Genomic DNA, 17,332 nt, shown 5'->3' on the forward strand with positions numbered 1-17,332 from the left:
ATGAGATTATACTAAACACATACCAAGGACTTCTTTTGGATGATTAATAATTAACACCTTCCATCAGACATGTGAGAGGTATATAGGTGCAACACTGAATTTCCAGACTATTTTCTCTAAGCAAACTAGAATTTCTGGCCTGGACATCTATCTACCCAAGTGTAATATATATATATAGCCACAAACGGCTATTGTAACACCATTTCAAGAAGTTCATCATTGAACACCACCCACTTGCCACATAGAGCAAGTATCAGCTTTGTTAGTAGTGAATAACGATGTACTTGCCATTGCAGGCTGACAAACCAAAGCAATGGAACATTAAAGTCATAATTAAGCACCTCCCCTGAAATGGGCATATCAGACTAAAGAGAGAAAAAGAAGACTAGCAGCAGTGGTAGATAGAATTTAACCACATTGCTTTGAGGCTATTAGTTTCGATAAAGGTGCAAACAATATAATCATGCACTTCAAGTATGTGTTTCTTTCTAAACAACCATATGCACACAAAAAACCCACCACATTCAATAGAGGAGATTTGAACAATGGGGGGAAATTATATTGGACTGTGACCACAATGGTATAAGCCTACACAAGTCATCATTTTGTCACAACAGTGTTTGGGTATAAACTGTTGCCTCAACTCAGCTGTTTGATACTGAAAATAAGAGAAAATTCTAGGGGTTTGAAACATTTCTATAACTACTAAGGAAATTCTGTAAGGTTGTTTAAGATAATCTAGAAATATCCCACACCTGTTACGTTGTCCCTCCAAGACTTGAGTGAGGAGTTTAAAACTATATTCTGTAATTAGCTAACTATACTTACAAGTGCTGATACTTGTCTAAAACGAGTTAAAACATACCTCGTTTCTCTCTATTCATCCGACTTCCACCACCAAAGAACATATCGAAGATATCCATCGGTGAGGAAAAGCCACCTCCACCAATGCCTCCTTCTTTAATAGCCTGCTCCCCTCCCTGGTCATAGAGGTCTCGCTTCTTCGGGTCAGAAAGGACTTCGTAGGCCTGGGATATAAGCTTGAACTTTGGAGACAGATGAACAGGAGGTTGAGTGGCTGGACTCGTTTAAAAGTAACTTCAAGTTTAATTGAAATTTATAATCACACCAGCCTGAAAGTTTATTATAAATGCAAATGCAGTCTACCTTCTGCATTCATGATCAGTGCATAGTGTATGCTGGAGGTCAGAAATGAATAGCGTCTTGGGACACAGGAACCAGACTGCCACAAACAACTCCTCCTTTCATGTTTTTAATTCTTACTGGGCACAGTAGACTAAATGAGAAATCTACGCATCTGCATTTGTTTGGTCAAAACAACCCAATCATTACCAAATATTACTAAACAGTACCAAGTGGGAAGGTAAATGTGATTTTCAATGGCACTCAAGTTAGATATGCCAAACCTTCCTTGCCAATCTATTCAGCACCTCTTTATGCTCTACGATTTGCTGCAAACAATCTCAGGGACTAGACAACCTACAATAAGGTAAAAGGTTATGCAGATAGACTTGCATATCAGCAAGATATTGTTAAAATACAATCCACCTGCCTAGCCCACACCACGTCTCACAACCTTTTAAAGCTCTACGTCCTAAAAAAAAAAAAAAATAAATAAATTAAAAAAAAAAAAAGAGGGTGGGGGGGGGGGGGGGGTGGTGAGGGGAATGGGGGTGGTGGCGACGGAGAGGTGGTCCTCATCTTCTGAATTGCTGACCATCTGTGTCTCTTTTGCTTTCTCGCTTTAAGTGCCCCAGGTATGCCCAGACGTGGGCCCTGGGCTCATGGAATCAAGCTAAACTGGCTGATGAGGCGTGATGCCCATAAGAACAAGTTACTTACCTTCGGTAACGATATATCTGTAAGAAACATAGGTTAGTTATAGATTCCTTACCTTAGAATTACCCCCAGGTAACAGACTGGATCCTGAAAGTTTTTCGTCAGCAGTACCCCTGCGCGTCGGGAAGGTGGCATTGGTCGACTCCGTGTCCGGCGGCGTGGTCGCCAGGATGACGTTGCGGTAGCTACAAAGACGCTGCCCTCGCTCGCTGACATCAGTTCTGTACACGACGTTCCACGCCAGAAGGGCAGAGCCATGCAAGACACTGACCACTGGTGCACAGAACTAGGGCCCTGAAAGGATGTCCTTAACCCTATAAGTCAGTTCGCAGAATGGGGAGGATGGGTGGGGCGGTAAGGAATCTATAACTAACCTATGTTTCTTACAGATATATTGTAAGGAATCTATAACTAACCTATGTTTCTTACAGATATATGGTTACCGAAGGTAAGTAACTTGTCCATCTGAAAGCAACAGTTAGTTATAGATTCCTTACCTTAGAATAGATACCCCAGCAATACTAACCCCAGAGGTGGGTCTGCAAACCAAGTTCACACCAGAAAGTCGTGGAGAACAGAATGGCCAAAGAAGCCATCTCCCCGGACATGGCTGTCCAAGCAGTAGTGTCTCGTAAACGTGTGCAGCGATGCCCACGTAACTGCCTGACAGATGTCATTTAGGGGGGAGGGACTCCTGTCCCAAAGCAGTAGTAGCTGCCGTCGTCCTTGTGGAATGGGCGGGCAGCCCCAATGGAGGCTCCTTCTTTGCCAAAAATTAGTAGGCCTTAGTGCACAGAACGACCCACCTGGAGATGGTCCGTTTGCGCACGGCCCGACCTTGCTTAGAGCCCGCGTAACCAACAAAGAGCTGGTCGTCCACCCGGAATGGTTTGGTGCGATCCAAGTAGAAGGAGAGCGCACGTTTTGGATTCAGACGATGGAGCCTCTCTTCCTCCTTCGAAGGATGCAGAGGCAAAAAGAAGGTGGGCGAAGTGATGGTTTGGCTAATATAAAAAGAAGTGATCACCTATGGAAGAAAGGAAGGTCGAGTTCTGAGAATGACCTTGATCGGATGAACAGCCAGTAAAGGAGGCTTGGAAGAAAGAGCTTGTAGCTCACTCATCCTGCGCGCAGAGATGATGGCCACCAGGGAAGGCAGTTTTCAAGGTTAAAAGCCTAAGAGAACAGTTATGTAGCGGCTCAAAGGGAGCGCACATCAGATAAGTAAGAACCAAGATCAAGTCCCACTGGGGCATTACGGAGGGAACAGGAGGAAACAGATGAGTAATGCCCTTAAGAAATCTATTTACAACAGGGGACTTGAAAAGAGAAGGCTGTTCATGGAGATGGAGGAAGGCTGAAATGGCCGAGAGGTAGCCCCTAAGAGGGCCCAGAGCAGAGCCCCTGCTGGGCCAAAGATGGGAGGAACAAGAGAACCTCAGAAAGAGGGGCAGAAAGGGGATCCACAGCCTTTGTTGTGCACCATGCCACAATTTTCTTCCATCTGCAGGCGTATACAGTCTTAGTGGAGGGACGCCTGGCTGCCAACATTACATTACAGACTTCGGGAGGCAGGTCGAACGACGTCAACTGCTGCCGCTCAATCTCCATGCAAGGAGGTAGAGGCTGGACAGGTTCGGGGAGAGGACCGTCCCCTGCTGCGACAGATGATCCTCCCGAAGAGACAGTCTGATAGGAGGATCGATGGCCATGTTGAACAGCTCGGGATACCAGACTCTTCGTGCCCAATCTGGAGTCACAAGAATGACTTGGGCCCGGTCGTGCTTGATCTTCTTCAGCACTCTGGGCAGAAGTGGTATAGACGGAAAGGCGTATAGAAGACCGCAACTCCACTCGTGACGAAAAGCATCGCCTAGCGAGTGCCGCCTTGGAAATTCCAACACGCAGAATTGCTGACATTGCGCATTCTCTTCGGTGGCGAATAGATCTAAACAAGGCTCTCCCCACTGTTGAAAGAGACCTTGCACCATGTCAGATAGCAGACTCCATTCGTGATCCATCATGCACCTGCGGCTGAGTTCTTCTGCCCCTGCGTTCAGTGACCCTGCCAGGTGTTGAACCACTAGGGATATGCCATGATGTTACAGCCGTGTCCAGAGGCAGAGGGCCTCTTGACATAGGGTGGGGTCGTGGACCCTACCCTGCTTGTTGCAGTACCATATGGCGGAGGTGTTGTCTGTGAACACCTGCACTAGACTTCCCCGGACAGAGGGGAGCAATGCTTTGAGTGCAAGGCGAATCGCCCGAAGCTCCAGAAGGTTGATGTAGAGCCCGGACTCCGCCGGAGACCAAAGGCCTCTGATCTCCATCTCTCCCATGTGGCCACCCCATCCCAGAAGGGATGTGTCTGTTACCACTGTGCGTTCTGATTGGGGAAGGGAGAGGGATCTGCCGTTGACCCAATCCTAGTTCGTGAGCCACCACTGCACTTGTTGTGCAGTGCCCTCTGATCTGGACGCAATCGGACAGATTACCCTGTTGTTGCGCTTACTGGAACTTCAGATCCCACTGCAGAGCCTGCATATGCCACCTGGCATGATTGACCAGCAGGATGCAGGAGGCCATGAGGCCCAGCAGCCGCAGGGTCATCCTGACCAAAACCCAGGATAGAGGCTGAAAGATCGGAATCATAGCCCGAATATCCCAGACTCGCTGTTCGGGAGGATAAACCTGAAACTGCGTTGTGACCAGAACGGCTCAGATGAAGAGGAGCTTCTGAGAGGGTGTCAGGTGTGACTTCGGCACGTTGATGGAGAATCCCAGCAAATGCTGGAGGTCGGCCGTAGTCTGAAGGTGGCGCTGGTAAGGCTAACGGGGAGCACGGTAAACTTAAAGTGCTTGTGGCCTACCGTGAACCGTCGGTGGACCGGCAGGACGGGGATGTGAAAATAAGCGTCCAGCAAGTCCAGAGCTACCATCCAGGCTCCAGGTTCGAGGGCAGAGAAGACCTGAGCGAGCGTCAACATTTTGAGCTTCTCCTTACGGAGGAAGCGGTTGACGTTCCTGAGATCCAAGATACCCACCTGTCCGACGTGATGGTGTGCCAGTGGGGGAGGTGATGGCGGATCCTGCCGCCCACTAGCGTTTGGTGGTCCTGGAAGGTCGAACTAGGAAGGTTTGGAGGCGGATGCAGAAGGGGCTGTGGTGGACTGGCCTGCCCGCTGGCCCCCAGAACCACGCCGGTGGTCCTCATGTCCCCAGCAGCGCTGTGGCTGAACAGCCTGCGGCTCTGGGAGGGATGTAGTGGTGCACCCCTTCCGTAGCCACGAAAGGCAGACTGCGCAAGGCAGGTGGTGGAGAGGCCCAAGGACCTGGCCGTAGCCTGAAAGTCCTTAAAGCACTCTAGCGCGCTGTCCGCCTTGTCGCCGAAAAGGCGACGGCCATCAAAAGGTATGTCCATAAGGGTGGATTGGACATCCCCGGAAAAAACAGTCGAACGCAACCAGGCGTATCGCCGAAGGACTACTGACGTGGAAATCGTCCTGCCAAGTGCGTCGGCGGTATCCAGCCAACAGAGGATGGTAAACTCTGCTGCGTCTCTCCCCTCGGCAACTGCATGGGAGAGCACGGCCCAGGCCTCCTCCGGACACTGAGGCAGCACTTGCGCCACCGTATCCCACACAGAGTGGGGATAACGGCCCAACAGACATGCAGTGTATACCGACCGCAGTCCCAACCTGGAGGAAGAAAACATCTTCCCAAGTTGGCCCAGCTTTTTGGGTTCCCTATCAGGTGGTCGGTAGGGAAGGTGCCTTTACATGTAGAGGCTTCGACCACCATGCTCTCAGGGGTGGGGTGTTGGGAGAGGAAAGTGGGGTCACCCAGGGCCGGGCGGTGGCGTCTGCAATCATCCTGTCCACAGGAGCCCCTGTGTTGGGCCTGGACCACGTGCCCAAAAGAGTGTCCGTGAGGGCTTCATTAAACGGCAGCAGGGGCTCCGAAGAGCTCGCTGCCTGTTAAAGGACCTCTGTCAGGAGGTTAGTCCTGACTGCCACCTTAGGTAGCTCGAGGTGGAGAGCCTCGGCCACCCTACGCAACACCACTGTGTACGACGCTCCCTCCTCCATGGTCACGATAGGAGGAGACAACATGCCTAAGTCTGGGGAGGTAATCGAACTGGTCTGTTAAAGTGTCACCAGACCCCTCCCAGTCTTCCTCACCCTCCTCTGGCTGGGAATCTGGCTGAAAATGGCTAGGGTGGACCACAGGGACAAAAGAACCCATTGGCGCCGGTCCGACTCCGTGTCCACATTGGGTCGGAAGCCGGGGTCCAGCCGATGTCGGCTCCAGACATGGAGCCTGTGTAACGAGGTCAACTGGCGCCAATCCGGATCCATGCCTGGATCCAAGGGGGCCCAGCGGTGCCAATGCCGAAGGTCTATGGCCCCCAGCCGAATCCGTGGGGCCTGAAGGCTCGTCAGCAGAGTTGGGCTGCCCAAAGATGGCGTGTATCCCTCTGTAAAATTGATTAAGCTGGGCAGGGGGTCACTCCCAGGAAGGCCGGAGTCGACCCTGAAGGCTCCGCACGGCGAGCTGCACCACCCGCACCCTTCGTCGCGTCCACCGAGGGGAAGTCGAAGAGCGATGATGCTTCTTCGACTTCTTCCTGTGCTTCGACTTATCTGACCCCGAGTGATGGTGACTCCGCGATCGGTCTCTCGACCTCCCATGTGACCAGGACCTTGAGCGACGCCGAGCCTCGAGGAGCTTTCGAGACCGCTCCCGCAAAGACTTCGGGGCCATTATTCGGCAGTCGGAGCACGACTTGGGGTTATGGGCGCGCTCCAGGCAGTAGAGGCACATGCGGTGCAGATCCGTCACCGACATCAGTCGGGTACAGGAACCGCATGCCTTGAAGCCGGGCATCCCTCGTGCACCAGGAGTTGATGTGAGACTCAAAAACTAAGTCGATAAAAGTCACAAAAAGTCAGTCAAAAAATGACTGGGGGTACCGCTCTCTTTGGTGGTGGACCAGGTCCAGGCATATGTAGTGTTTTTTTTTTATACTGAGCATTAAATGGCCAGTCTTAGGATCCTTCATGAGAGTCTTTTGTGTTGGATATGGTCGAAAAAGTTCATCTGTGGGAGACAGATCCACCTGTGCCGAGGGCTTTGGTGCAGTAAGTTTTTTCGTCTCGGTAGCGGTTCTAGTCTTGGAACCGTGTAGTTTTGCAGTGTCTAAGAGTTTGAACCGGGTGTCGTTTTTTCAGTTCAGTGGTTTTTTTGTTTGGAAGTGTCGGGGGCCTTTCGGTGGGCGGCTTTTAGTCAGCTCCGAGGGTCTTGTCGGTGCTGAAGAGCTGGTGCCGACCTTCGATGCAGAGTGCTTCGGTGTGGGAGCAGCGGTCGGCGTGGATGATGTCGAAGACGCCTTTTTCTTCGGTGCCGGAGTTGGCTTGTCGGTACCGAGGGTAGGCTGACTCGAGCCTGAGTCGCCTAAAGGCTTTGCAGGCTTCTTTACCGGGCCCGAAGGCAGGGCATGGGACGCAGTGTCTCGGCGTGCACCCGGGCCCGAAGGTGGGGGTGGTGCCGAAGCCTTTTTCGACATTGTGGAGGGGGTGGGCGAGTCGGGGTCGACGTCTGTACTCACGGCCCTTTGAGCTGGAGTGATGTCTTCGACGTCTGAATCGTCTGCTTCGCAGGCGCTGATGATGGCTTCCTCAAGAGGACCCTGCTCCGGAACATAGACGCCCTCTTGAAAGATGTCGTCGGGGATCTAAGAGGACGAGCGCGCCATTGTTCTTCGAGCTAGTCGGTCCCGGATGGTCTTTTTGGAGCGGAAGGAGGCACAAGCTGGACAGTCCCTGGCCTTGTGCTCCGGTGAGAGGCAGAGGTTGCACACCTCATGTAGGTCGGTGTGGGGAAACTTCAACCCACATCGAGGACACTTTTTAAATGGCGTCCTTTCCATGAGCCAGAGATGAGGCCCTGGTCGGCCCGAAGGCCTTTGTCGACGACCGGAATCGGAGACTTCGAGTGGAAGGGCACGTGTGGTTGGAAACACGATCGAAACAATACCGTTGAGATGGGAAGGATTACACGTCGAAGAGAAACCGTTAACGGTTGCGAGCTGGAATGCGAGAACACATCCGAGCCCGATGGCGAAAAAACAAACAATCTGAGGATAGAGCCAAAGACCATGCGCACTATGATCCAAAGGAGGAGTCACATAACTTGTGACCTCCAAAGACTTTCCAAGACAAAAACAAGTGCAAACATCCGGGCCCAACACCAGATGGCGATCTATGCACAGTGTGTAATCTGCAGCTCATATTCCTTGAACATATCATTTTTGGGCTTACAAAATAAAAATATAGGATTTTGGATGATGCATCGGAGGAGCAGATGGAGGAGGAGTGGGAAGAAATACACAAGGGAGAGAGCAGCACAAAGCATATTGTTTCAACAGGGGGAAGCTGCAAGCGAGAAAGCAACTTGAAGCACGAAAATGTGGATATTTCGCAGGAGTGAAGAACACAAGGGAGAGAAGGAAACACATGCACTTTTGTTAAGTGCTTAACCAAAAAGAAAAAAGTAGCTCCCTTAAAGTGACCAGCGGAAGGATTCAAATCAGTTCATCAAAAGATGGTAAAAAGACTATGCTGGGGGTGGGACATAAGAGGGAGGCAAGCTATCGAGTTATAAAAAAAAAGGCAAGTATGACAAAGACAACTGATGGTAAGCAATGGCCTGGGCGTCAACCTACAATGGGCCTTTTGCAACCAGGCAGCTAGCACTATCTGGCAGACATCATCTAAGAAATGGTGCATAACCAGCCCACTTTTGACATCCAGTGGAACTCCAGTTAAAGCTCAAATATTATTATTACAAAGCCTAAGCCAATGAAGACGAGAGCTGCAACTGACTGAAAACCTAAAAGACAAAATGAGATAGCTAAAGTCTTGCATTTATAGTTGTGATGGCAACAAAACCCCAAGCCTTCCTCTCTGCTGTGAAGGAAACAAGGACCTAGTTGGCCATTGTAAGAAGGACATGAAAGGCTATATAGTTCTTGGAGAAGACAAATTCTCTCAAAGATTCAGTGCATTACTAGAATTCAGACAACGAAAAATTACAATCGTGCATGGAAAAGATCCAATATGACACTGATGAAAGATACTAGCTTGAAAAAACAGATTCCCTATTTACCCAAAAATAGTCACCCATGTTAAGGTGAACAAGCCTTAAAAAAAAAATATGACTTTCTACTTCCAATTCAAAAGTTGTACTAGGGGCATGTAGGGAATCGCAGTATAGGTAGCGATATGGAATTTTTATAGTGCGAACCTAGCAAAAAGACACAAGAACCCTGTAACTGGGTAAATACAAGCGTGTACTTCACAAGTAACAGGAAAGTCTCCAGCGGCTTCCTTAAGTGCAGCTGCATTGAGGCGGCCCGGATGAGTATAGGGAGGTCGTTTAAGATCCTGGGTGCTTTTTCTTGGTCTTCAGTCTAATGTGTCCGGGCTGCAGGTGTACCAAGAACCACCACAGACAAGGAGCTTCTTAGAGGGGAGGTAGGGGGGAGGAATATGATCATATTTCTTCAAGCCCAGGATGTGATGCAGAGTGTCGGATGCACTATGGGTGCCAGTGTGAAAGTCTAGTAGGCCATGGAGTAGGACCACCATCCAGATGCAACAGTACCAGTATGAAGCTATTTTTTTTGTTAATCACACAAAACGAATGCATATTCCCAGTACACTGGTATTAAAATGTAAAGAGTATTATGGTCAGACAAGTAAATTGCACATCAGACATCGTCTATGCGATAAAGTTTGATGTACTTCGCATACAACACAACTATTGGAAAAATGAAAAACCAGTAGAGTAGAGGACTTAAGAGTTCACAGGAAAAAAATTATTTGAGATAGGAACAAGTCGGAGGCCTAGCATTAGAAAAACTAGATGCCAAAAATGAACACTTGAAATGTAAGAAATTCTGGTCAGTTTTAAATAACTCCCTCTACGACAAACATTTAGAAACATGACTGATTTAGAGTCTGGCGGGCAGGTTAATCAGTCACATATGACAGAATACCTGTGTGCCTTATGACAAGTGCACTATATTCTAAGAACTTAGTACCGGCCGAATTCTAAAATAAGACCCCAAGCATGCAAGAGAGACAATATTTAGGGTGCACAGCATGTTCTCTCAACAAGGTCCTCTGCTCCTGAATGAATGCAAGGTTTTAGTCAATGCACCGTATTTGTATAACACACCTTTTTATTACGTTTACCGCAGCGCAAGGGACAGCGCTGCTTCAGAGAAAAGCTCTCACAACAGAGGATTCTTCCAGTATCATGCACTGGAGGGTAGAGAAATTGATACAATTGAAAGGGTCAATGGTAGCACACGGAGGGAAGGTGGGACAACTTGACTAGCTTTGACTAAAGGAACGGTGAGTGTGTTTCTCTCAGTTGTTTGCCAGACTGGACAGTGCATGCTCTCTCCGTCCATCCACTTCAAAAACGCAACTCCCCTCGTCCTCAGCCTACCATGAAGGTGCTCCTGTGTCCCCTAAATAGCCAGTCCAGCCCCTGAATGGGACTGTTTATGAGCCCTCAAAGATTCGCCAGGGGCCACGAAGCACATCTTGTCACAATGATACAAAGAAACAGAGCATGTCCTAGCCCACAGCCTGTCACATAATGAAGGGAATCATGGTGCGATTCCTATTGACTGAGATTTGTGCCATAAACTTATCTTACCCCCATCCCCCCAGGTTTCTGTGGTCATTCTCCCAATGTCCCTCACCCCTAATTCCATTACCAAACAAGGCAACCCCACAAGGCAGCCATTCAATCACAACCACTGTAAAAGGTGTCACGGAGTAGAATTTACCTTTTCTCCCTCATTAGGGTTTTTGTCAGGATGGTACTTCAGTGCCAACTTCCTGTATGCCTTCTTTATTTCATCAGCGCTGGCTTGGGGCTTGACCCCTAGAATGTCGTAGTATCCAGTTTCTTTCACCATCTTGAGTCTGCACAAATGCAAAAGTAGAGTCAAACAATGGGTTTCAGATCTGTGTAGTCAAAATATCAGCTCTCCATATCCCCAGAAGTTATATCCTTTGGAGGTCCTTACTCAATCTTTTTAACTAATTTCCAAAACGTAACTTACAAGTAGGGGTGCTTTTATTTATCCCTTTGGAACAGAGTGAAAGGAAGCCCACTGTACTTGCAGCCATGTTGAGTCTTGTTAGGCTTTAGTAACATACTTAAAGTGCATCAGGTAGAAAGTAGATTTACTGCACTAAAAACATCCACAAGCCTTTTTTAGCTAAAGTTCAGTTATTGGGGCAGGAACTTGTGCTCCTTTCTAGGCTTCACCAACGAACAGCTCGTGAGCTAAGGGTAGCCCTCCAACTACCCGTGTTTAGCTCTCCTATGTGATGCCCAGCCTAAGTCAGATGCTTTTGCATGGATGAATTAACATTTGTATACAAACATTGAAAAGGGTGTATTTAAGATGAAATAGACATGTTTGGAGAAACATGGTTGAACTTCCAAAGTATATTTGATGAAGAAATGTGGGTGATACATCATGTGCTACAGGGGAGGCTTTATTACTCATGCCAGAGGTATTGCAGCTAGGGCTGGTATGTATTACCCATGCAGAGCCAGTCCAAGTTGATAAACCTTGTTTGCATTCCTGCTGGCAACCCTGCCTGATGCACTGATATGAACACTGCTTGCAGTCTTACACAAGGTAGCCACTAATGTAATCTTGTCTTATGTGTCACTATACAACACAAGCTATATACAGTAGTAGCTCAGTAGGATTTCCATTGAACATAAGTAGCTCTTGTTACAGAAAAAGTTGGTGACCCCTGCTTTAGAAACAAATTGCTCCTAGCTCTCTTTTAAGCTACTATATCTACAGACCCTAAAGCTCATTGGAGGATTGGGATTGTAAACCAGCACAAAGATGATGTGCTACAAGGAGTCATGACAATCACAATCTCCTAAAAAATTGTTAGTAGACTGAAATTTTTAAGATAGTAAAAAGATGCACAAGCAGAAATTGACATGAGTACAAGAAGGGAAGTTGATTTAAAAAAAAAAAAAAGTACCCATCAAAATTATTACCCAGAAAGGATGCCTCAAAAAAACAAGCCATCAAAACATTCATATATCAAAAATATAAAATACACCAACTCAAATTATTAAGTGGCTCCAGCAATTCTATTCTCTAAATCGGACATCGGGTGCATTTTCTTGCTATTAAAAAACCTCAAGATTTTTCTCATTGAGGTAGATGGCTGCAAAAACAGGGGAAGGGCTGTGCAGTTTCTCAGACCTTGAAAATAGCTTGATCTCGACAATATCGGAAACAGAAATAGTGTGGATCAAAATATTATATCAAGAATATCAAGGACACAAATATTGTGAAGGTCCTAGAGGTAAGCAAAGTTTTTACAATGTGTAACTCCACATATGTTTACCTTGACGATATAAATAATCTTTAAGGAACGTCGATTTAAGCATATTAAATCTATACTTACGTATTTGCACTTACCTTCTCTATATTTTAGACTCTGTATTATGTCCAAATGATATTTGTTTCAGATATTCTGTCAATAATCCCATGATCTCGTGTCAATTTAAGAAAGGTTACATGCAACAGTCCCCAATAAGAACCAAACCAGATTCCCTAAAAGGATTTGGACAGTTAAGCATAGCAGCTGCTAATTATGTTGACCGTATTAATGTATTGTATTGTAATATTTATATAGCTTACTACCCCTGACGAGGCGTTGAAGCCCTTTTTCGGCGAGTAGCATGCTACTCTGGAACCCATAAAGGATTAGTGTTGAATTAATATAATGAAATATGAAAGTAATTTGGAGTGGTTGATAGGTTAGTCAGTTATTTGGATTGAGAGGTCGGACAACTATTTATAGTTAAGCAACTATTTCCCTTTGAGCTCCCTTGGAGCTTATTCCATAGGTCCCGCTGACAAGGTGCAACACTTTCAAGCAAATTATAAACTCTTGACTACAAAACTGACAAGAGGCTGTAACCGGTTCAAATTGTGTACAGCATCCCTTTCTCAGGTGTTCCTCAAAAACACGTTAAATTCTGTAAAGATCCAAATTTCGCCCTGCCAATAAAGTACTGCAGACCAAACAAACCAGGTTCAATCAAATCTCACCTCTGCTCCCATGCTTTAACATATCTGCTTGGGTTTTGGAAATAACTGTGACATCAATCATGTGATCTAGTCCCCAGGGAGGGACGAAACGCGTAATGGCTGCCGCTCCTGTTGTGTAAAACTATGAGAATAAACTAAGCGGTATTACAAAAGGATTTTGTGGTCCGTGCTCTTTGTATCCAGTATCCAGATGGAAGGAAATGCGGTGAAAGAGTATTAAGGTGATATATATATATATATATATCTCACGAGTCAGGGGTGCACGCGGGTGCCGACTTTTTTCACAAGGTGGATGCCGTCCACCCTGCCAAGAAGTTGGGCACCACTGATAAAGATGCTGAATTCGTCCCGGTGCAATTTCCAAACACCATTATGGGACACTTTCAGCAGCCCCTGCACGTGGATATCTGCTTTCGATCGGCAACAACGTGCAGGCGGAGACGGGCTCTCTTATTTCTAACTCCTGCTGGCTCTTAAAGGCAGAGTCTGAGGAGTCATCAGGCCTCCTTCTGTTCGAGTCTCCTGGCTGGCAGCAGTCAGGAGCCTCACACCTAAAAGCAAATGTAGCAGAGAAGAAACAACGGCTCACACCGTGTTCGAACTTCACACATACTTAAAAGAGGCAACTTTTCACTTTGTTCCGTCCCTGCAGGCCCGGTTCTAGCGGGTGGACCAGGCCCACGCCCACCCAAACATGAGCCTGGCCCACCCAAACAGGAGCCCTGGCCCTCGCAGTGAGGGCTTGAAGGCAGGGGCGCAACACCATTTGACTCCGAGTGCTTCAACCCCCAGTCGTGTGTGTCAGCCCAGGCTGAGACGGCTTCCTGGGAGCGCACACACGCAGACAGTTTTTGAGATTATCCCACACGCACCTGAGTACCTCACAGGTCTTTTAAAGACAATTTACATGTTTATGAGGCTTTGTTTATTTTTTCACCCCTTCATCTCCACATGGCGAAAGGGACAAATCCTTTCTTTGACAAAGGTATCCTTTGCCTACTGTCCTGCTGCGTGGATATTTCTTTTCCTATGCAGCGCAGGAAAAAATAAGTTTGTTTATTCCTATTCACCTTTCCTGACCCCTGCAGCAGATTATCACATCAGGCTGTGACACAGTTTAACTAATGGAGTAGGTAAGAGAATTTGTTACTATTTGTTTTTCGGTTTAAAATGTGCACAGGCCCAGCAGGACACATACTTCGTGTGTGCTTCATTTAAACAGTTTTTATCATTATCATGGCCGATACAGGACAACAATAAGTCAATACAAAATGCCCAGATAACTCTGGTGATTAATGATCCTGCTGGAGAGCAATCATTTGTCTGTTAGTAGTTTTTAAGTGTAGATGAACTGTAGTTTATGTGGAAGCTCAGTGGGTTACCGCCTTTGTCACAGAGATCCTTGTGTTCCTTGCAGTTCAGAAGTTACAATCCTAACATAAGACAGTGACCAATGAACTGTCATCAAAGAGCTGCATACAAACATGAATGGTATAGTAAGAAATTCGCTTTTTTTGTTTTGTGATATAGTTAGAACTTCCTCAGTCTTTCATTATTCTAATGTTGCTAAAATGAGTACGTTTGGGCAGATATACATTTTTATCAGTAAACCTGACCCCCATGGAATACTCTTTAAATCCTAAGGTTGTGTTTTCCCAGACCAAACCCTCTTAAAATGCCCACCAGTATGGATGACATGTTATTCATACACCTTGTAATCCTCTTTGGCTTATGTGACATTCCCTGTAGACTGATTTATATACTTGTATGATTCATTGTCTCTGTATAATGTGTGCGTGATGTAAAGTACTGACACACACTACACTGATATGAGTTGCGCTCAGTGGTCGAAGTGGGGGGGAACGGCAGGGCACGGCGTGCCCCTACTTCTTCAATTCCAGGGATTCCGTTCCCCTACTTTTTAATTTTTAAAATGCGTCCCAGGACGCAAGAAATCACCATCGCCTATAAATAAAGCTCCGCGTTCCTGGCGTTCGAGGACGGACGGCAGAGAACAGGACTCTGTCTTTTCCTTCTTACCCAGAGAAGAAAAATACAGTGTCCACTTCTGCTCTGTCGCTTCAGCTGCCCCCAGCCCCCCTCACTCTTTCTTTCTTCCCTCTTTTTCTGTCTAGTAGTTCTTCTCTTACAGAAAACCTAGATTTCAAGACGGGGTTTTCACTCTCTTTCCTCTCCTGTTTTTTATTTGCTCCCCTGTGAAATGGATCCAAAAAAGAAAATACTTTTTGCTGGAAATGTCGTATTTTAATTCCGAAGTGCAGCATCTGGAATAAAAGGTTAAAAATAGGAAAAATAACTAAATAAAGTAAGACAGAGTGGTAGCAAACTGACCAGATTGATTTTATTCACACCCAAACACATTAGCGCCACATTTACAGAGATTGCCAGTGAAGCGCTATTTTTGTTTTCTTGTCTTTGTTTTCCCGGAGCTTGCAACTAGTGCACCAGTCCTGGAGGTACTGCAAAGTGTGGATTGGAAAACAAAATGTGTACTGCGGCTCTGCGTCCAGGGATGTGGTCTTTTTACCATACTGCTAACGTTTTGTAAGGATATCAGCAATGGACATTGAAATGGGTCCATTCAAGGCCCTGTAGTCATGTCCTTAACTTTTCAGGCAAAAGCACTCACTGATTTCTGAATAGTGATTGTAAACGCATTAAGGTATCCATGTTGTTCCTGCTTACATTTCACATGGTTCGCTAAATTTTACATTCCCTATGAGCGTTTGCTCTTTCCAGGATGTTGTTACTTTTTTTTGCAGGCCGCACATTGTTCTTGTCTAGTGCGTCATTTAAATTGAGCCGCATCCGGGTGTTTATAGCTGGCAACAATTGGGTTATAGTTGAAGGCAGTGTGAGTTTCTCAGTGGGACAGTATGGTGTTCAGTGGGGGAGAGGATGTGGCACTATGGCCAGAGCTACTGAATTTGTAACTGGGGAACCAGGTTCAGCCTTAATAACCAGATCACTCTCCTGAGGGAGCACATTCCTATGCTAGACCTTAGAAGGCTGCCCAAGACCTTAGAAGCCCTGGTGTCTTAGCACCAGCAGGTGGACCCTAGCAGTGGCAAGTGTGGGTTAACCTTCAAGGTTTGTCCACCACAATCCATACTGAAGTTCACCTCCAGTCTTGTAGACAGGCCTATGAAGCAGCACATCCTAGAGTGACAGTGACTCTGTCACGGAGGTCACAGGACACTTGAGAAGGGCCAGTTCTAGGGCAGTGCAACCGGTGTGACCGCACTGGGTGCTGACTTTGAGTGGAGGCATTATGTTTGCAAGTATATTAAGGTTTTAAAAGCGCTTGCTGCCTCCGTCCTAGCCTCCAGCAATTTTCAGCAACAATAAAAATGTCATGATGACTCTGGTGTTTAATGTTCTTCCCAGAGAGAGATCATCATTTTGTCTAGTGGAATTTTTGATTCATGGAAAGGTAGCTCAGAGGGTTAATGTGCCTGCTGCAAAGAAAATGTACCATACAGATTGTGAGACGTTGGCCAGGTATATGCTGTCCACTAGTTATAGTGGGCACCTTGTACCAGTCCAAACAACCCTTATTGATGAGAGGTTTAAAGACAACCTTTATTGAAAGCTATCCTAGTGGTAGCTACGGAGAGCAGCCTTCAGGCTAAGTCTTGAAGGAGTGTAAAGCAGCTTGGTTTACCAGATTATAACATCTTGAATTACTAAATGAAAGGAGATCCACACAAGGTATATATAAAATATATGTATTTATTTCTAAACACTCACTAAGTCCAAGATACACAATAATACAGTTCTAAAACAACAGTAAATAGCACAATATAAAATGGGCCCTAGGAGCGGACCAAACCATATATTAAGAAAGTGGTATAAGAACCACGACTTGACTCGACACAGTGCCTAAAGCACGTAGAATTGCTGGGACCCCAAGGAACCACCCAAGCTAGTGACACAGGAGACCCACGGGGCACGCGTGCAGTGTGAAAACACAGGCGCGAGCCCCGTACTATTTTATGGGAAAGTCGCGGTTGGAATTTCAGAAGTTAAGGACACTTAGGAGAGGACTTTGAGCAAATCCATTTAGACTTAGGGGGTTCTAGGGCCAGCACCCACGGGAGCACCAGAGTACTCGAGTTACCTCACCCAGGGAAGCCGGGTTCATAGGTGTCAAATGGTGTTGGGCATCGTCGTTGATTTCAATGGCGATCTGCAGCAAAGTGCTGTTGCCGGGAAGGAGAAAAGTGTCCGGTGTGATCCAAGCCTGGATCGAAGATCAGAAGAACCTGAGAGCAG

At 46.8% G+C, this 17,332-nt stretch overlaps 1 protein-coding gene across 1 annotated transcript in view; it reads right to left on the reverse strand.

Moving 5' to 3' along the window:
• LOC146811588 (dnaJ homolog subfamily A member 4-like) overlaps nt 1–17,332 on the reverse strand; it is a 60,398-nt gene that overhangs the window by 35,037 nt on the left and 8,029 nt on the right. The window contains exons 2-3 of the mRNA XM_085618573.1: nt 10,724–10,862; nt 866–1,046 (exon numbers count right to left, since the gene is read on the reverse strand). Of these exons, the coding sequence (XP_085474699.1) occupies nt 866–1,046; nt 10,724–10,855 (313 nt within the window). The 5' untranslated portion in view covers nt 10,856–10,862. The remainder of the gene's footprint in view (nt 1–865; nt 1,047–10,723; nt 10,863–17,332) is intronic.

The sequence above is a fragment of the Triturus cristatus genome, chromosome 7, assembly GCF_964204655.1.
Source record: "Triturus cristatus chromosome 7, aTriCri1.1, whole genome shotgun sequence".
Classification (NCBI taxonomy): domain Eukaryota; kingdom Metazoa; phylum Chordata; class Amphibia; order Caudata; family Salamandridae; genus Triturus; species Triturus cristatus.